The sequence below is a fragment of the Trachurus trachurus genome (assembly GCF_905171665.1).
Source record: "Trachurus trachurus genome assembly, chromosome: 7".
NCBI classification, from domain to species: Eukaryota; Metazoa; Chordata; class Actinopteri; order Carangiformes; family Carangidae; genus Trachurus; species Trachurus trachurus.
In genome coordinates this window covers 8,626,261-8,647,234 of record NC_139901.1, presented here as the reverse complement: position 1 = coordinate 8,647,234, position 20,974 = coordinate 8,626,261, and the positions used below count along the sequence as shown (strand labels likewise).

At 45.2% G+C, this 20,974-nt stretch overlaps 1 protein-coding gene across 1 annotated transcript; it reads left to right on the top strand.

Moving 5' to 3' along the window:
- Positions 1 to 347: 347 nt before the first annotated feature.
- On the top strand, positions 348 to 20,442 carry pard6b (par-6 partitioning defective 6 homolog beta (C. elegans)). The gene is made up of 3 exons (XM_083974840.1): positions 348 to 676; positions 2,688 to 2,910; positions 19,003 to 20,442. The coding sequence occupies exons 1-3, from the start codon at positions 614 to 616 to the stop codon at positions 19,968 to 19,970; spliced, it is 1,254 nt and encodes a 417-aa protein (XP_083830966.1). The 5' UTR covers positions 348 to 613; the 3' UTR covers positions 19,971 to 20,442.
- Positions 20,443 to 20,974: the final 532 nt, after the last annotated feature.

Sequence of the window (20,974 nt, the reverse complement as noted above, 5' to 3'; positions counted from 1 at the left end):
GTAGGATAGTGTTTAGCTCCATTAGGCCCTAATAGTATTTTGTGGTCTGCAAACAAATAAACAATTAGATGGTAAAAGAATAACATTAATGTCACCGTGTTATAATGTGAAATGTTGTGTGAATATCATAATATTCACACAGTCTGACAGGGCTGGGGGGCAGACGGCTTTTATTTTGAAGCGCAGAGGGAGTGAAAGACAGAGGCTGCGTCTTTTACTTTGAAGTCTGTTGTCGCGAGCTCTCCGAGCACAGTGGGAGAGAGAGAGGGAGGGAGGTGGAGAGAGGTAGAGGTAGAGGCAGAGGCAGAGGTAAAACAGACACAGTACATAGTAGTTGTGTTGTAGCAGCGCTGGCATCAGCAACTATGAGCGGAGATAAGTACACCGGGCTGAGCTAGGCTGGGCTGGCGGGCAGCCGCTGACACACTCCCGGGGAGACAACGCGGAGCACCGGACGTCGAGGAGTCTCGGGACAGCCAGTGTTTGAGAAGATTAACGGCTGTTTTCGGGGGGACACACGGCGGCGGCGGCGGCAGGACCAGGACCAGGACGAGTGTGTGTGTGTGTGTGTGTGTGAGCGGTTTTTTGGCGGCGGTCCCGCTGCTAGCGAAACATGAACAAAAACCACCGAGTGCCGAGCAGCCGTTCACTGAGTGCCGTGGAGGTGAAGAGCAAGGTGCGTACGGAACCGTCGGTGTGTGTGTGTAACCTGAACTGCGGTTCGTTATCCCGGCTAAATTAGCCATTAGCCATTAAGTGGCTTGATAGCAACTTATGATATCGCACAAATTACATATGAGCTAAAGCTTAACTAGCCTGACGCCGGCTGTGTCACCAGTGTGACTACCAGCTCGCCATATTTAAAAGTTTGGCGTTGACTGTGGCGTAGTTTGATTATAAGTTGATCAGATAAGTTTGATAGCTAGCGAGTAAGTTTGCAGGTGGAGGTTATTGTCAGCTGACGGTACAGTGGGACACTGTCACCTGTCACAGCCCGCCCCCTCCTCCTCCTCCTGCCCCTCGCTGCTCCTTCACCAAACACTGCCGAGAGGTGTGGAGAAAGTTTTTTTTTTCTTTCTTTTTCATCTAGTACAGTCCGGTGCGACGTTGACGCACTTTGAGTTTAATGAATCTGCTGTGTTGGGTCAAGCGCTGTGTCCCGGTGTATCCCTGAGCGCACAGGTGTCACAGGGCCTGGACAGGCTCAGGCTCCTTCCGCCGGCTGCTGCCTCCATCCTGTCGGCGGCACGACAACACACAGTGGCCCCGAGGGCTGTTTGCTGGCCCAAACTAGTTCTTCAAACTATAGCTGCATTTATTGACACAAACTTTCACCTGTTTTTGGCTGTTTTTTTGTGACACCACATATTAAGCTTGCAGTTACAATATAGTTTTTTTTATTTATTATTATTACCACAAAATAGTTATGTACTTATTCTTACTTTCTTCCAGCAGCTAACGGAGCTGTCCAGCGTCGTTAGGGATATTCTGTCCTCTCTTGCTCTTAATGGCAGTAGGCCTACTACCAGAAACAGGCCATTTACCTGCTCCTTTCCTTAACCTTCAGTTCTGAAAAGGCTTAATGCATTGCAACTTAGGAAAACTACTGCAAAGACACATAACACATACATCTGAGGACTTCATCAATTTCACAACTATGCTGCAAAAACTCACAACACATGCAAAGACACAAACGTGCTGTAAATTCAGAAAATATCTTCACTAATTTGACAACACACACTGCAAAAAAACTCACTGGTGGGCACAAAAAATGTCTAGAAGTTATAGATATAAAGATAGCTACCGGTTAGTAAAACAAGGTTGGTTTGGTTTATTATTATATTGATATCAAATGATTTATGTTAATGCAAACATGGACTGTTAACAAAGCGTTCCTCTTTCTTTCAAACTTCTGTTATTTTGTTTTGTGTATTTGCAGCTGTTGTGAGTTTTTTTGGTGCATGCATTGTCAAATTGACAATTGAACTTGTTTTCTGAAGTTGTAACATGTTTGTGCCTTTGCAGCTGTTATCTGAAGTTGCAGTGCTTTGAGCTCTCAGGACCACAGGCACTGTAATAACCTTTAGTTAATACGGTGGTCCTGCTTTGCACCAGTGTATAAGAGTTTCCAGTTGTCAGTGAATTGTAGATCATCTTTTGTCAGTGCTGAGCAACAGTAACCACAACACTTGTGGCAGCACATGTCATCAACCCCACCAACGGGACATTGTGCCCAAGATCAGGCATCATCTGCAGCTATTGATCCAGCCAGGCCACACTGATTACAATGTGAAGTGGGAATAGATGTGTCTTTCTTACAACAGCAGCTTAATGACACAGCACCGCTAAGTCTTAAACATGCCACATCCAGATAGAGACTCACACGTCACAAAGTCTGCATTAATAATTCATCACATGTGGTGTGTTTGAGCTTGTCCTCATTGAAGATAGCTCTCTTACACACATCCCAGAGTGGTTTTGAAATCATGAAATCTACCAGTGTACATGCTTATCAGCCACGGCCTCAAATTTCAGGCTCTTTGAAGAGATGTTCATTAATATTGCGTGCGTGTATAAGTGTTGACTAGTTTACATTCCAGGCTGTTTTCCTCTTAGACTCGTTTCCTTCAGAACTACGTGTGTATTTGTGTTTGTGCTCACGTGTATACCTGTGTGTCCTGTCCCAGTTTGGAGCTGAGTTTCGTCGGTTCTCTCTGGATCGGTCGAAGCCGGGCCGATTCGACGAGTTCTATGGCCTCCTGCAGCACGTGCATCGCATCCCCAACGTGGAGCTGTTGGTGGGCTACGCCGACGTGCACGGCGACTTGCTGCCCATCAACAACGATGACAACTACCACAAGGCCATCTCCACGGCCAGCCCTCTACTCAGGCTGTTCCTGCAGAGGAAAGGTAAGCACAGAGGAAGTGTTAGAAACGGTTATTGGGTCACATCTATTTCGTAAAATACACACACACTAAAGTCTTTGAAGAGCTGGTTTACAGGAGCAGGAACAGGGTTTGTTTATTTAGTCTAGATGTATAGAAAAAAGGAAGATAAAATCGTGATTTACCACGGTATCATGTTACGTACATTTTTAGGCTCAGTGCTCCATATATATTTTGTCCACATTGTGCTGTTATTGCAAACAAACAACTAGATCCCTTTGGTGTCCCACTTCTGACCTACATAAGTAAAGGTCAGCGACTGAGAGACTGTGTTTACTTAGTGTTTAAAAAGAAAATTCACTGCAACACTAAAAAACTGTAAAGCAGATATCAGCTTCACGGCCGTTTCGGCTAATGCTGCGTTCAAGGCAGGCTTTTGAAACCGTAAGTTACAGCTTCAAGTCACAACTACGACTTGGTAGCGTTCCAGGTAACCCGTAGCTCGTGTTTTTACCATCCTGTTGTCTGTGAAAGTTCCCTATAACGGCCACTCGTAACTTCCGACCCGTGAACTCGTACCAGATCGAACTGGTATGACTTCACAGGAAGGAAAAACACAAAGTACGAGTTTCTTTGAACGCACCATGAGTTAGCAGCCCCCGCCCTTGTCAGGCATCAATTGGTCCTCGTGCTACGTCACCACATTCACGCGCATCCCTTGGCTGCACACACAGCCCTTCATGCCGTTCTCTCTCCTCATTGGATAACACTTGTATCCCACAAGGAAAATTTTCTCCTCGGGTTACAGCAGAGCAGAGTGACGGAGAGACTCGTGTTTAGGCTGAAATACTTCATGTAAGTGATTGCTGACGGAAAATAGGACTATTTAGGACTTATATTAACAAAAACATTCCACTGATATCTGCTTTAAAGAGAAAGCGAGTATTAAGCTACTTTTTTCTTTTAAAATTTTTTGTATGATCACTATTTATCTAACCGGTCTGTATGATACTGGACGTGTGTATTTACTGTTGGTAATACCGGTTTCAGGTTCAGCACATACACCCTCTGTATACAATACTTTCATGTTTCTGTATAGATTGTCCCGTTGTAAAATATTGTGGGCTCCACAAAAGTAATTATAGTGGTTTCACACTCAGAGTAGAAGAAATAGAAGTTTTATTTGTTGTAATTTATGGTCATGGCTGCAGCTTTAGTCATTGTTTACACGTGCACTGGGACTGCATTAACCTGTGTTTGTCAGACTCCAAATTTGAAAACTTCTGTGATCTCTGAAGTGCATCCTGACGAATGAGTTGCCGGGTTTGACCTGTTGAATGCAGGAGGAGCCTGGGGTGTGTTGTGCCGTGGCAGGCCGGGCCCGCGCGCGCTCTGTTGTGTTTAAGCTGCCTCGCTGTGCCATATGACCCTATACAAGCTAAGCCACTTTGTCAGGAGGAGATTAGTGGGGTCACTGTGTAGCGCTGCATGGGACCATGTTTCAATTACATGCTCCAGACACTAGCCCCATGCTGGGCTCACTGCTGCTCGCACACATGCACACGCACACAAAAAAACAAAACAAAAAAAAACATGAAAACACAGTCATGCAGGCATCACACATCAGTCATACACTCACACGTGGACTGCAAGAACAAAGCCAGGAGACACACACACTAACACTAATGCAGCCACAACCCCCCCCTGCAGACCCCAATGCCCTCAGACTCTGGTTTCCCTCCTTATTTATTCCCCTCTCCCCCCTCCTCACCTTACTGCTAAGCAGCAGTTGGTCCCAGCTTAAAAGGCTCTGCAGTGTGCAGATGCAGCAAATTGGCAGCTTATAAATCATTTATTACATATCTTCAGACACTGGTTATTATCCATGGCAATGTCTCAATTGTAAGTTAATGGCCTGTCTACATTGGAGGCAAGTGAGGTGTATCAAGCCTACTCTGAACATCTTTAAAGCTGAACACTAAGCTCTGTTTGTTTATCACAAAAGTTTGTTTTAAAAACATCTTTAAAAGGGAACTATGTAAGACTGGACGCTTTTCCTTTGTTTTGCTAACCCTCCTCCCTGTCATGTGCATTTGTTTACAACAAAGCCAACGGGAAATCAATCAATAGATCGCTACATAATGTTATATATCATATATTCCATGTATATTTGTGTAATCTTATCTGTCATAAACAAGAGATTACAGGTGACAGGGAGCGTTTGTGTCATGGTGCCGCAGAAACGAGAGCTGGGCACTGATCATGCAAAGTTACATGTCATTTATTAAACCACCACAATGACTCCAAAGCTGTTGAATTAAGGTTAAAATGTAGCATAGTTGAGCTAAAAATCCTGCATTCCTCTTTAAATCCTGCTCCGCTGGGGAACATAATGTTAGACTGACAGAAAGAATGACAAATTGTTTTGTTTTTTGTATAATTAGCTCTTCATGACCCAGTTTGGTGTCTGCACACATGACGACGCTGAACCAAAAGAAGAAAAAACAACACAGCTCCAACTTTGTTCACGTTATCAGCCCCAAAGGAAGGAGGTCATATAATACGGGGACATGGGGTCATCAACATACCTGTGCCCTACCACAGCTCTCAACTGTTGACTGCTGAGTAAGCCCACTAAAGCAGCTCATGTTTACTACACCACTGTGTTTCAGTCCAGTCTTTCAGTCTCACAGTCACAAACTTGATTATAATGCCATTAGACCACCCGCCTGTCCTCTGAGACAGTAAATGGTCGATTATGTAAATGTATTAGATGGTCAGTGGTCAGATGTGATGGGATCGGTCATTATTGCATAAGAGCAGCGCTCCAGACAAGGCAGCGGCGCGGGCCAGCATTTGTTCCAACTTGGCCTTCATGGGGATAGTGACAGTGTAGTCTTATTACACTGATGTCTGGGAAATGTGTTTGGAGCTAATAAAAAAACAAGGAGGCTTTTTTTAGTTTCTGACAGACTGTTTCAGTTGGCATGACAACAGCTGATACCAAACTGAATCCAGGTTATCTGTGTCCCATGGTAGGTTCTCTGTGCGTGTTGTTCATTCATCGACATTGCAGCTGGTTTAATGGATGGATCGAGGGATGGATGTTAGGCTGCGAGTGTCTGTTGTTGTATTGTTGTGGTCTGGGTCTTGAATAATGCCCACATTGTTGGGGTTTCTGCTTCAACGCTACATCACTGACCAGCCACGAATGTCGTATTGTTTACTGCTGAAAAATGGGCTAAGTGTTTGTGTCCGTGTGGAGGACCAGACTCTGTCTTTAAAAAAAAAAAACTGCTTCAGCACACACCAGTATCTCCTTGGCCCCGCCCTCTGCCCGCGTGAACAATGCGTTGATGACTATTGAGCTGGCAGTGCGGCGTCCAGTGTTTACCGGTTGTCATGGCACCAATGAAGAGGCCTGTTCATAGGTGGATTAACAGCGCTGGAGTCTCTTTAAGGCTGATGAGAGATGCAAAGCATGCTGGGAACAATACTGCTAACATTCAGGGCTGAGAACACAAATGGTCTGTCAAACCTTCATTTGTCATTTCAGTGTGTTTGATATCCTAATGCAGCTGCAACTGCTGTGAGTTGTGTGTGTGTGTGTGTGTGTGTGTGTGTGTGTCAGACAGACTCCACAAACTATTTCTGTCCATAAACAGAAGCAGAAGAATCAATACAATCTGAATCATACCGAGCCCAGGCAGCACATTATGATTCACTGATAGCTGAGGGAGCTGTTAAGAGCCATTTCCTGGTTCACACTCTTTTTTTGCTAAGCTCAGTGTAAACTGAGAACACGGTGGCCATTAGTCAGTGTCTGTCGCTGTCGAGGACTGTTGATCTAGTTTCTCTTTAAAATGTTGTTGTTGTTTATTGTGTTGTGTATTTCTGTTGTTATGTCAATGAATGCTGAAGAAGAGCAGCTTTATTCTGCTGCTTGGAGACCCAGCTGTTTCACATCTGGCCTATTGGTACACCCCATTCAGTCAAAGTGACAGTTGTTGTTCATCCTCCTAACTCCTTGTTTACCAGTGAAGTTGAATTATGATTATTGCAGTATTGTGTAATCATACAAAATGAAAACCAAACACACAATGATCTGTTTAGAAATGTCTTAGTATTAGGGGTGGGACGATAAGAAAATTTCATGTCACGATTATTGTGGCCAGAATAATAACGATTAACGATATTATCGCGATAGTAAAGGAAACACCTGTCGTAATCGTTTTGATTGGGACAAGCACGAGTATGCCTAATACTCATAATTGTAAACATGCAAAACTATTGGCGACCACAGTGTTAAAGGAATAGTTCACCAAAAAATGAAAATCAGTCTTTAGTGACTCACCCTCATGCTGATGAATACTCCGGAGTAGTTTTTTATTCCTCAAAGTGCATCTGGAGACCTGGTAGGCCGGTTCGTAGTCCAACGAAAACTTTATATGAGAAAAATAGCGCCCGACACAAAAACGTACATAAAACTACACAAAAACCATTTCTCCATACTGCTCATCCACTGCAATCCAAGTGTCCTGAAGGGGTTCCCGAAACAACGTCATTGAGGCAAGCCTGGTCACGTCTGCGTGCGTCGCCTGAACGCGAGAGTGCGCACCAGGCAAATTCAATACAGGACTGTTTAGGCTGTAAAAATGTCCTAAATGACGTTGTTTTGAGTAAACTCTAGACTATATCCCTCCAGGACACTTTGATTGCAGTGGACGAGCAGTGTGGAGGAATATGAAATGGTTTTTGTGTAGTTTTATGGACTTTTTGTGTTGGGCCCTATAACTCTCATATAAAGTTTTCGTTGGACTACGAACACCCCTCCCAGGTCTCCAGATGCACTTTGAGGAATAAAAAACTACTCCGGAGTATTCATCAGCATGAGGGTGAGTCACTAATGACTGAATTTCATTTTTTGGTGAACTATTCCTTTAAGGAAATGCAATGTTTGGATACCTAGAACCTGTTTATAAACTGCAGTGGAGGACTTCAGATTATTATACAAAAAATAAAAAAGAGTTGCCAGTTTTGATAACGTACATATTTCGCTCGCCAGTAACGTTATAATTAGGAGAGTGACTTCATTAACCCCTTTAGGGTTCAGCACTATCGGAAAAGAGCAACGTAATACTTTTTTTTAATGAAAATGAGACACTTCAGCCTTTACATCGATCCCATCGGTGTGTTTGTAGTTTACCCGTAAATCGAGCCGGTAGGATCGGGTGTCCAATAGGGACCCGTGTGCCGTCACATGACGGGCTAAAATCCAATGGGAAAGCTGTGAGCGGCCACCTGATCGGCCAAAGATCGTTTATTTACATCAAGATGATTGCGCTGTTGCCGTGTATGATCACTACTATCAGAAAATCTCCCCTAAATCTCCCATAAATCCTCATAAATAATGCGTAAATTACCATTGATGCATTTTATGCAAGTTGATTCTCTTTTTCGCTTTGATAAAGCTGCTGCTGACCCCGGAAGAATTCAGGTTTACCAGAGAAAAGGCTTTCCTGGTACACATGATACTTGCATACAGACTGGTTTTAACAGGCAGCAGGTTAATGCAGAATGCATTTAGTCAATACTGGTGTGATACGTGCAGAGCAGAGCTGGTCTAGCATCTCTGTTTTAACATCAGTCGATAGAGTGGCCTGCTTGATTTTAGCGCTGTAGCTCTTGCTGACGTGTTATAACTGCCCCAGATATTCCAGGATCTATGGGATGTGCTCTGCAGAGCCATGAGTAATTGTACATACAGTGGATTAATTTGTAATACTTATTTTAATTATATTGTTGCTTGTGAAAGTGATGTGCTATTTTAGTCAGCCATGCTATGTTGAAATGTTGAATGTTGCATTTCAGGTAGAGTCTCTGACGGAAACTATGAGACACACCCAACCCAAGTGTATGTTTGATCAGTAGGAGAGACATTTTCCCGGGTTGACGTCATGTTTGCCTCTGTCTGTCATCCAGAATATCCAACCTACAGAGTTTCCCCGCTGTCACCATGTGTAGGGCGTGGGTTTGTTTGGTGACGCTGCTCATTGCTCTCACAGTTTCACTCCTGAGTGTTCACCAGTAACTTAGAGGGGGAAAGGTACTGGGAGGAACAGGAATGTTTGTATTTGCATATCGCAGCTGGGACTGCCTTAGTAAATAGTCACCAGCTCATGAGTCATTCGGCCAAAGAAAACGAAATGTACAGTGTGAAAGTACAACTCGGATTAAAGTCTACCCACTCTGTAAACCAAGCAGCAGAGCAGGATAAGAGTGTAAAACGTACAGAATCTGTTAAGTAACGAAAGAAAATGGCAATGGATGAGACGGGGTGAGAATGTGACGGTCACAAGGAGTCGGATGAAACCAGAAAGACAAAGATTTGGATGAAAGAGAAAAAGCATACAAGGCCAGAATGAACAACACAACATGTAAAAGGGAGAGATTTGTACAGCAGGCTTGAGATGAAAGGATTAAAGCAAGAGAGACAAAGTGCTGGCAGGTGTAATAGATGTCATTTTCCCCACAGAGCACAGGGGAGAAGCTTAGGGAGCACAATCTGTGGAAATAGGTAAAACAAAAAACAAAAAAAAATCAGCCTTCCTTTTGGATTTCAAGTTTCCCACAGAGCATGAACTATCCCCCTAGGATGCTGTATGCAATGAGCGAGGGAAGGATGGATTCATGATACTGGAGGAGGAATGCGTGGAGGAGGAACATATCTTAGGCCCAATAAGAGAGATGGAAGGATGAAATGAGAGAGAGAGAGTAAACAGTATTAAACAGGGAGTAATGTATAAGGCATTGTTTTGCCAAGCATGTAATTAGAGAAGTGGGTAAAGGAGAGGGAGTAGTGTAAGTGTGATAGGAATGCAACTAGAGAGCGAGAGAGAGAGAGAGAGAGAGGAGGATAGTGGGAATAGTATTAGTGAGGGAGGAATGCAGAGTGAGGCCCCAGCTGGGGAGGGTGGGAGAGAGAGGGAGAAAGAAATAAAGAGAGAGATGGAGGAAGAAGGGAGGAGAGGAGGGGGGCATTTTGGGTGGAATGTGGCCAGGCTCTGATCACGTCTGCCGGCCAGATTAGACAGGACAGCAGGCCGCCCCAGACCCCGAGCTACAGAGCTGGGCTCAGTCTATCAATCGGGTGTAGATGGACAGAGAAAGAGAGGGTGAACGGTTGAGAAAGAGGGACAGAGAGGGGAGAGGACACACACACAGCCTGGCAGGCTAAAAGCTTACCCTGTACCCCTTTAAAACTTGGCTGGATGAGACGGCATGCAGGCAGCAGGGAGATGGAGGAAAGGTGGCAAAGACGGAGGAAGAACAGGGCGGCCAGTGGTAGTTCTGGATCTCTGTTATCAGAAAAGACGAGTGGATAGAGGGAGGGAGGGAGGGAGGGAGGGAGGGAAACAGACTTTGGAGATGAACTTTGCCTGCTTTGGCCTGAAGTACAGGTCATAAATACTCCCTGATATGCTGCTGGTTGACAGAGAAAAGCTGAAACACAGGATAGATGAGCAGTCGTTTATCTGTATTTCAAAATAAAAGTCAGTGGTATAAACTCAGATGTGTTTAAAGATAGAAAATTTGGTTTCCACCCAAAGAATATCAAAAGAACAAGTTAACAGAGATTGACGTTATACATCATAACGTGATAATGTGCGATGTCTTCTTTGTTTTAGCTTGTGAGGACTGTTTGGTGTTCAGTTTTGTTTTTTTAATCAAGAAGCATTCTTTCTGTCCCGTGCACCACAGTGATACAGATATGTAGCGTGATAAATGATATGCTTATCTGCTCCATTCCAGCATATTTACCCGAGCTAACCACGCAGCAGCAGTCAGCAGTCAGCAGTCAGCAGGCTCTGACATGCTGCTCCTACTCCAAACACTGTTGCCCTAACTACTGCCACTGTTTCTGCCTTATTCGCTTCTTATCCGTTGAGTAGAAACTACACTCGCATGCCCATGTGTGCTTATTGAAAGGGGTTATTGGCTGCTGTAAGAGCTTCCTGTCCTCGTGGGCTGTAATGATTCTAATGGAGGGGTAATGAAGTCATTACTGAGGGCAGATTTAAGTTATGAATTTTAATGTTCACCAGCCTGGCATTTAAGAAAACGTGCACAGCGCAGACATTTTGACCAGTCACCGGTGATACTAATTACATTAATGATGACTGCCTTGCTTTCACATGTCCTCAGCCAGTGAACCAGCAGCACACCCAAAAAATCTGGACCGCATATTGAAGTTGAATGCAGTTTTCATCGCTGTAAGCTACTGTGCAGTCACCTCGGCAACGAGAAACGCGCATCATTGGCCAGATCTAACCGCAGGTGGCTGTGTTGTCTTCCAGGGTCAGACGCTGAAGGCAGGACAGGGCCAGAAGCACAGAGTCCCCCACCCCGCTCTCCCGCCCACTCTCTATTCAGACGCATGAGCGACAGGCTTGTGAGGCCGGAGCCGCGCTCCCCCAGCCCGCGCGGCTACTCCTCCCTCCCTTCCTCTCCTCCGCCCTCCCCGACGTCCAGTCCCTCCTCCTCCCCCTTCTCCTCATGGCGGTTACGTGTCGCCGGGCTGCGTAGAAGGCTCGGGTTTTCAGACCCAGATCTATCCAGACCCCAGACCCGGCCTCCTGCACCCCCGAATGATCCACCCCTGTCCCCTTCCACTACCTTGCCCTGTCCCAAACTCAAATCCAGCCTCAGCCCCAGGTGCCTCCCCGCCCCCAGCTTCCCTGCGACCAAGCTCCGGCTCAAGTCCCCCCTTTACCCGCCCAGTCCGTGAGCCTGACCCTGGTTGTCCCGGCAGATTGTCCCGGTTATCGAGTTACGAGACAAAACCTTTTGTTTCTAAACCACATACTGCATCTACTGTCCCAGTGCTGGGCCTGAAGGGACAACTCAGTGTCCTGTGCCTGGCTTAACCAGCGGCAGCGGCTTTAAGAGTCAGAGCATCGACAGGACAGAGAAAGAGGAAAGAGAAGGATAATGGAGACAGAAAGAGGAAAATGTGCAAGAGGGACAGGCAGAGGACGAGATGCAGAGAAGACTCCTGCAGAGTGACTGAAGGACAGATTGAGTAAAAGGTGTGTGTGAGTGTTGGGGGGGGTGGGGGGATATTGCAGGAAGGAGAGGGGTGTCTTTGTCAGCACAAAAGAAATTGATGGAATTGCTTCATAGCGCAGCGTCACAGACTGGAGCTGTATACGAGTGAGACTCTCAGGTGAATGTTCCCTCTGCCCCGTGGTGAGTGGTGCTAATTGTTTCATTACATACTACTACATTAAAGCTGGGTTTCCCCTTCAGAATAGATTTTTGGTTTCTGTGTTTTTTTTGATAGATGACTCATGTCGGGGCAGAGTAATAAAGCAGGACTGATGAGTATAATAGAGAATTCACAAGTGAGATTATATGCAGAGGCCTAGAGGCAGGCTAATGTTCACGCCCGGCCTTTTTAATTATGAATTTAATAAGTAATTCCTCAAATTGGCAGCTCGGCTACATACGAGGGCTTTGTCTTAGCCTTAGCGTGCCTCCTCAGGTCTCTACAGCATCTCGCTTTTTCCCAGACACCTCGTTCACACTGTGTAGTCTGTTTTCTCGCCTGGCCCTATTCCGTCCTTCCCTCTCAGCTCTCTCCCTTTGACCTAACTCCTTCCATTTCTTCCTCCCTCTCTTATCAGCAGCATTAAGGCACTTTTATCTGGGCTGTGCCAGGGAGGTATGCTCACCACACCAGGAATAGTAACCCTCCGGGAATTTACTCCTTTGAAACTTTTTTATCACCTCCTCTCCCTCCCCCTCTCTCTTTTTCTTTCATTCTTTCTTTCTTTCCCTCTCCTCTATGTGTAAATGCTGTATATTTCTATCTCTCTTGCCTCTTGCACATCTTTTGTTTTACTCCACCCCTATTTTTTTTCTGAACTGCACAAGTTCACACACACACACACACACGCGTGCGCGCTCCCCCTCCCCCTCCTCCGCTCTCTTGTATCGTTCTGTGTCAGGAACACCGTGGCACCGGCTGTGCAGTGAACGTCCAGGCTTGTCATCAACAAACCTGACTGTTTCCAGAACACCATAACCTTCAACTGCGTGTCTGTGTCTTTGTGTGTGTTTTTTTTTTCTTACCCTGACTTTGAGACGTGTTTCATGTCTGGATACTGTAGACTGTGGTTTCACTTATCAGAGATTGTGTTCAGTTAAAAGTGGTCTTTTATTTTGAAACTTCTCCTTTCATAATGTTTCATCTGTTACTGCATCTTTATTGTAAAGACCTTGTGGTAGCCACACAATAAAGATTCTACTTTTGCATCCTGTCGCCATTTCAACATGAATTCTTGAAATTAAAAATGTGAAGGGCGTGCTGTAGTACAACTTAACAGCACTTGTAGTAGTGATAGTGGTAGCACAATGACAGACATGGCTCCTTCCTGATAGTATAATGTCACCTGGACACAGTATCAGGTGTTACCCCTCACAGCACCAGGAAGTAATGGACTGTTGGTGTCATTGTTGTCGTCAGGAGTCATTACATTACAAGGCAGACCAGAGCTTTGTCATCCTGCATCATCATAATGGTAACACTGTATTACCAAAGGTGTAGTGTTTACAGGATAAGTGAGAGCAGGTGTAAGCATGAAAAGGGTGCAGCTCAACAGAAGTACACTCATCTAATACTTTTTTCATATTTATTTTCAATTTTTTACACCGGACCAATCAGGCTGAAACTTGTGCAGACCGGCACGGACGGACAGGTGCGTAGGAGAAGACCTGGTGGTCGAGTAACGTGAGAAAAAGCTGTCATCACTTGCAGAGGTTTTATTGAGCAACGTTTCGGTGTGCGGGAGCTTTTTCTCACGTTACACCGTACCAATAAAATTGTCTGTATTTTCTTTATGGTCAAGATAAATACTTAGTGTGCTGGATGGATATAATGGTGTCAGTGGCTGTGGCGTGTTATGAATGCCTGCACATTCCACTTATTCTGAGCCATTAACATTGGCTCTTCTAAAGGCCAGAGTCCAGAGGTTGAGTGCAGTGAATCCCGAGTGTGTAAAGAAAAAAGCTCAGAGGGAGATGATGTGTTCAACCAATTCACGCCAGCTCACACAAGTGGTTTCCTCTCCTCAGGCAGAGTTGTCTCAGTGTCTTCAATGTCAGGACGGAGGTGCATTAGCCGTTTGTCGTAGTTACATAGTACAGAGGAGCAACTAAGCAACGCTCTGTGTGTGTCCTCACTTGTCACGATGTGTTGCTAGGTTGTCATTTTCTCCTCCGCTGCTTCGCTTCCTTTGCTCCTCACTGACTCCATTCACAGTGTGGGAAATCAAAGCAGCCATTGCATAGCTGGAATACCTAACCTGTGCAGAACCATGGCAAGCGCACGGTTCAAGATTATGTTTTCTATTCAAGGTTGGTGAATAATGCCTAAAGTATGAGAACGTATTCTGATGCAGTGCAGGTGCATCCTCTGCGGGGGTTTTTGAGGAGAGAGGAGCAGGTTTGACAAAGGTAACCGACACGGATAATTATGAGTTTAACACTGAATCATACGCTCTTTGTGTCTTTGTGTTCAACCCTCTCTGCTTTGTAACACTGACATCTTTCAAATGCACATTTGTAACACAGGCTACATGTAAATTGTAAAGTCACAAGCCTAAGATGACATTACCCATCATTATGACATAATCAGAGGTTATTTTCCTAGGCAAAACTTCTTTCCAGCCACAAGAAACATTAGACAGCTGTTTTTGTCGTAGTATCCGTCTAGGTAATTGACAGTTTGCTAGTGTAGTAAGAGTGTTTATTCATCTGTGTATGAAGGGCTTTGAGAGAATGTTTGTGTCTTTTTTTAATCCCTTCTCAAATCCAAAAATAGAAGAGCAAAAGTGTTGGGCTGTCCTCATAAAATAAAGATGACGAAAAATGAAAAATTAAAGACTTGTATTATCGTTTGGTAGGAGGACATCTTGCACTAAACATAATGATTGCCTATTCACATGGAAGCTAGTAGGCACCAGTATGTCTAGGTAACTAGCTTACAACCATCAATAGTAGCTAACAGTAGCTAACTTTTAGCCACAAAATGTATCATTTTTTTTTTATTTTTTTTTATTTTACAATTTATGGAATATTACTATTTTTTAAGTATATTTGGGGGGGGGGGGTTTATGCCTTTATAGATAAGTATAGTTTAGAGAGACAGGTAATGGGGAGGCAGAGAGAGGGGGAATGACATGCAGTAAAGGGCCGCCCGATGCGGGTTTTGAACCGGGGCCAACTGCAGCGAGGACTGTAGCCTCTACATATGGGGCGCCTGCTCAACCAACTGCGCCACTCAGCGCCCCAATTTGACAGTGTTGTCATTATGAAATCAGTCACCTGGAAGCATTAAATCGTCTCCAGTGTTTGCAACTAATGGAACCAGGGTTAGCTTAATTAGCTAGCGAGCTAGCTGTCGGTTAGAAATGAAACACTTCTTGTCCCAAAATCAAAAACCCACTCATTTAATATTTACAAAAGGTTTTGTAATGGTAGTAGTAAATCTACAATTGTCAATATAATCTACTTGTGTGGTAACCAAGGACAGAGGGCTGGACAGGTGTGGAAATGAATGTGAGGCGTTAGCAAAGAGTCACAGTGTTTAATGGGCACGTGAGTAATCAGGTCATTTTACAATTTGTATATTCAGTCTATAAAAGTTTACACATCAGCTCTGTGACAAACATCGTCTTAAATCTGGTAATTTTACAACTTTTCTATCTCCTTCTGTCACAGTTGACCTCTGACTGTTTTGATCAATCTTTAGCCAAACCAGGCGCATACCTGTTCACACTTTGGCTGCAGCATACCTTCATCATGCCTCATGTGTTTACTGAACACCGAGAGCATAGAAGTGGTGCTCAAACTAACACAGCAACAAAGGAGGAAAAAAAGAATATCATCCATTGATTATAACGGACCACAATCGTTCTGTTCCTGCCAGTTATCAATGTAATTTAATGGGACAGACCGCTGATCATTCTCTGATGTTCCCATAATGCAACAGAGGTGAAACCTTTGGCGTGGATGCACATCTTCATATGCTGTACAAGACATATCTATAATTGGCCCTAACTGACCAGAATAAATTGAGGAAAATAAGCACTCGGACCAAAATTACTGAGGATGGATCAATGGGAAAATAACATGCATCATAAACATAGTATTGGTTGTTTGTGGCAGTTAATTACACATTTTTATACAAGTTTAAACATTTGGTGGTTTGAAAGCTTAATATAGAACATGCTAATTAATCTTCAGCAACATGAATAAATAACGATCCTACTTGCTAACCAAGCAGGTTATTTCTCTGTCTGTATTTGTACTTTTCCAAACACTATGACAACTACCTGCCTGTTCAACATACACACGCACACTTAAAGCAAAGAAGAGTGTCCAAATGTGTTGGATATTTTATGTATGATCGCAATCAGTGGGACAGTATTATTAAACATTGGAAAACAGAAGAAGAAGGTAATTTGTATTTTCCCAATGAGGAACACTGTGTGTGTGTGTGTGTTTATGCTGAGAGTTGCCTGTAGGCCTTTGTTACCAATTAGACTGAGAGCTTTGCTGGTGTGCAGCTCTAATGAACTATAATGTAGCTATGGTTTTTCAGTGTGTTGGGTTTCTCTGTGCTGCAGTTCATTAGAGCTCAGGCTTCATCACTGCCCGCAAATAAACCTTATAGACACTCGTGCACTGTGTGTGTGTGTGTGAGTTTAAATGAGCGCCTGTGCTCGCCGTGCTTGCATATGTTGTTTTTCATGTGTGTGTAGAGTTACACATGCATGTAGTCAAGCTATATGCGTATATACCATTTGATACCAGGGCAGCATCTCTTTGCTCTGTGTGAATGAATTGCCCCGGGGGACCATCACATTCTCTTTCCTCAACTATAACTCTAATGTCAGGTCTGGCTTTTCACATGCTGGAGATGGAGGGATGGTGGAGTGAAATGAGACGTGGAGGGTTGACTCCTTCTATGCATGATTGCACCGCAAGAGCAACCCTTGTGTCAGTGATGGAGGGAGACATGGGCGTGTGTGTGTGTGTGTGTGCACTGAAACAGACACCTGTACGTCCCAGCGGCTCCTTTTTATGGCCTTGTTAATGTATGTACCAAGACTTGGAGAAAGCAGTTTGAACAGAAACACAGCTTGGATTATAAACTTGTTTTATAGCACGCACTCTCGTGATGATATTGTCGCTATGTGGAGTTGGGCCGTAAGGTCAGCGCTGGCAAAGATATTGCAAATGTGTATACACTAGACCCATCGTGCCTCATGGGAACTGAAATGCGAGACTGCTGCTCTTTCTTGGGACAATCGATCCTTTGTTTTGGTTGTAGGGACGGAGAGGGGGGTGGTTGGGTGCGTACCTGTCAGAACCTGAGAGCTGGAATCTTTATCAGCCACCTGAGTGGATGTTTTCCCAGATTACACACACACACACACAGTCATGCACCCTCAAAGGTAAGATTGCCAGAGCTTTATTTATAGAGCACTTTTATCTAAAAACAGAGTTTTCAAAGTGCTGCAGAAAACAGCAAGAAATGGAAAAAGTTCAGATGAAAGATGTTAAAAATAAAACCAGACGGAGACAAAAAAAGAGCACAAAAAAGAAATTGAAAGTCGTGTTAATGTTTAGTAGCTTATATTATGCTAGTTAGCTATTACAGAGCCAAGGTCCAGGTTTTCCCTCACTCACCTGGCCAGCCCTTCCTCTAGTGTTAATGGGAACTGCTCTTGGTTAGTCTATAGCAGCATGACCATGTACACACTTCCACCTCAAAATGTCCATAACAATGGGCAGTGACTCATGCAGCTAAAGTGTGACCATAATATTCTCTGTTTAATGTGACCTTTCTGGCCTGTCACAACTACAGTGACTCTCATGCAAAACCATGACACTAAAATAATCTTTCAAGGAGTAGATTGATGTTTGTAAAAAAAAAAATGTGTGCATTTCTTTTTTTTGCTGAGAGCTGTGTGAGAGCCTGGACACCTCATCGGTGTTAATATTTGGCTGCAGGCAAGTCTACACCAATTTAGAGGTTATATCTGATCTGTTTAATCTTTGCTTAAGTGTAAAAACATCATAAAACTTTGTTTAGGCGTCAGCAACGACACTGTGCCACAAATGAGTCCCTAATCACACCCTGTAAAACACCAACTGGACATTTTGCTGTAGGCTCCTGGTTGTAGCTTCTTAATTTAAAGGTCCCATACTACATAAAATAAGATTTCTTTGTCTTCTTCGGTTATAAATCAGGTCTCAGTTCTGTATCAATGCTGAGAAAGTATTAAAGCGTCAGTCCACAGAGAAATACACAGCCTGTATTCTGAACCTGAGCCTTGAAATGAGTCATCAGCAGTTTTGTAACTTTGTGATGTCACAAAGCAGTCACCGCCTTCAGCCAGGTCCCACCTGGACCCACTCCAATCAAAAGAGAGACTTGCTTAGATAAAAAAAACTGAAAAAGTTGGGACTTTTTTGTCCTTTAATCTGTCATGTCATAGTTGAATCCGGCATTACAAAGACTGTGAGTTGAGGACCCTCACTGACGATCTATGACATGAACCATATGCTCATTAATCTACAATACAGCATCCCTGTGCACCATATGCACCTGTGAGGCTGTGAGCAGCATATGTAGGCTAATTTGTGGGTGGCAGCTTGTCAGAGTGCTGGTGAAGGACAGCCAGTTGGACTTGAGCGCCTGTTTGGCTGGCATGGCATTTTGCATCAGTTTGACCTGAGGGGAGCTCGGGGGATCGGCTTCTTGTCTGCGTTCAGCACAGACGCCCCGCAGCGTTACCCCAGGCCAAGAGCTGCTCTGTTGTGAAGCAGTATTCATTCTTGTGAGACTACATGATGCAACAGACTGTCAGCCTGAATAACCACTTGATTTGTAATGAGCCCCGAATGATATTATTGGAAAATTAACCTGCTTTTGTCAACATCCTCTTTGTTCCTCTCTTCCTCTTCTCTCTGCCTCTGTTTCCTCTTTTTTTCTCTTCTTCTTCTTCTCCATCTCTGCTTCCTCCGTTTTTTCACTTTTTGCAGAGGAAGCCGATTACACAACGTTTGGCACCGACTCGCTGACCAGGAAGAAAAACACAGTGCTATCTGCGGTTCTGCTGCGGCCCGACGCCAACAGGAAAAAACCGCCGGTCATCATCAGCCTCCCCAAGGACTTTCGCCCCGTCTCCTCCATCATCGACGTGGACATCCTACCGGAGACGCACCGACGCGTCCGCCTCTACAAGCACGGCCAGGAAAAGCCGCTGGGCTTCTACATCCGCGACGGCTCCAGCGTACGGGTCACTCCGCAGGGCCTGGAGAAGGTCCCGGGGATATTCATCTCTCGCATGGTGCCCGGCGGGCTGGCGGAGAGCACGGGCCTGCTCGCGGTCAACGACGAGGTGCTGGAGGTGAACGGCATCGAGGTGGCTGGGAAGTCTCTGGACCAGGTGACGGACATGATGATCGCCAACAGCCACAACCTCATCATCACCGTCAAACCCGCCAACCAGCGGAACAATGTCGTCCGCAGCGGAGGAGGAGGAGGAGGAGGTGGAGGAGGAGGAGGAGGAGGTGGCGGCGGCGCGGCGTCCGGCAGCTCGGGACGCTCCTCGGACAGCGGCGCCAGCTTCTACGGCTACTCGTCGCAAGCCGGAGTCGGCGCCGCGGCCTCCATGCCGTCGCACATCATCCAGAACTTCCCCGCCGGGGAGCTGGAGAGCGACGAGGACGACGAGGACCTGGTGATCGAGGTGGGCGGCGAGGCCGAGCCGATCCGGCGAGCCCCTTCCAACTACAGCATGCCCTCGCTGCCTCGGTACGAGCCGCACCTCAACCTCCGCACCACCACCTCCGCCTCCGCCCATTCCATCAACGCCAACGGGACCCTGCCGGCCAGCGGCAGCAGCGGATCGCTAAGCTACGCCAACGCAACGTCGTCCACGCCGTCCCCGGACAGAGCGATGGAGAGGCGGAGTCTGGAGGAGGACGGCACGGTCATAACTCTGTAGACTGGACGTTAACGCACTGAAACACTGGAAACCAGAGAGAAACAAACACTCAGATATTTCCACACACACACACACACACACACACACACACACAGGCTCGGGGGAAGTCACGGACCAGCAGATCCAACAACAGGGACGGTGGCTGCACCCGGGAAGCACAACAATGTGTGTACATATTGAATCTTAACAGGACGCTCACACCTACATGTTTGTACATGCTAACATTTCTACATCAAACACTGCACCCTGTACCTTGATCCTCGTCATGCCAATAACCATGCATGTGTGCCATAGTGGTCACCCCCCCCCCCCCCCCCCCCCCCCCCCCTCACCCCCTTCGCTTGAGTTCTGCAGGCACTAAATGTCCACTAGAGGGCAGAGATGAGACGCCCCACTCTCCCCTATTTCTTATCAGTCCCATAAATAGATGAAGGTATTTCCCATAAGAAACACAAAGTGAAGCAGGATTTAAGCCCAAGCATTTGTTGACAATCTGTGCTGTTTTCTTTTTATTATTGCTTTGCTTAATTTTTTTTTTGCCTTGTCATCCCACACAAACACACTCACACACACACACACACCCCTGCACTACACTACAACCACCTGCCTTCCATGCTCCACTCCCCCCCCTACGCCACAGCATGTGATTTGGTGAACACTTTGCGGTACTTCCCACCACTATTCGGTGCCACATTGTTAAACCAGAAGCTAAGATCAGCAATAAAACTATCAGTTTTTTTTTCTTTTTTTTTCCGAGGCCGAACCACTTTAAAAACAAGTCTGGGCTCTTTGTGTCGGCGCAGATGCTTTTAACCACTGTTTTTAGCTGTGTTTCTTCTCTTCACCTGCTGTTTGTTAACAACTGACTGAATGGTTGATGATTTTTAACAGTTCTTGGGAGCAACTTGTACTTTGCTTTACCATTAGAGCCTATGTTTTATATTATTATTTTTTTTTTTTCCTGTTTTCCTTTTATATACCTGTACGATACTTGTGTCTCACAG

Coding starts and splice junctions, on each gene's coding strand:
- pard6b (XM_083974840.1), top strand. CDS start 614: ATGAACAAAAACCACCGAGTGCCGAGCAGCCGTTCACTGAGTGCCGTG. Junction 677..2,687: donor CCGTGGAGGTGAAGAGCAAG/GTGCGTACGGAA, acceptor GTCCTGTCCCAG/TTTGGAGCTGAGTTTCGTCG. Junction 2,911..19,002: donor GCTGTTCCTGCAGAGGAAAG/GTAAGCACAGAG, acceptor CACTTTTTGCAG/AGGAAGCCGATTACACAACG.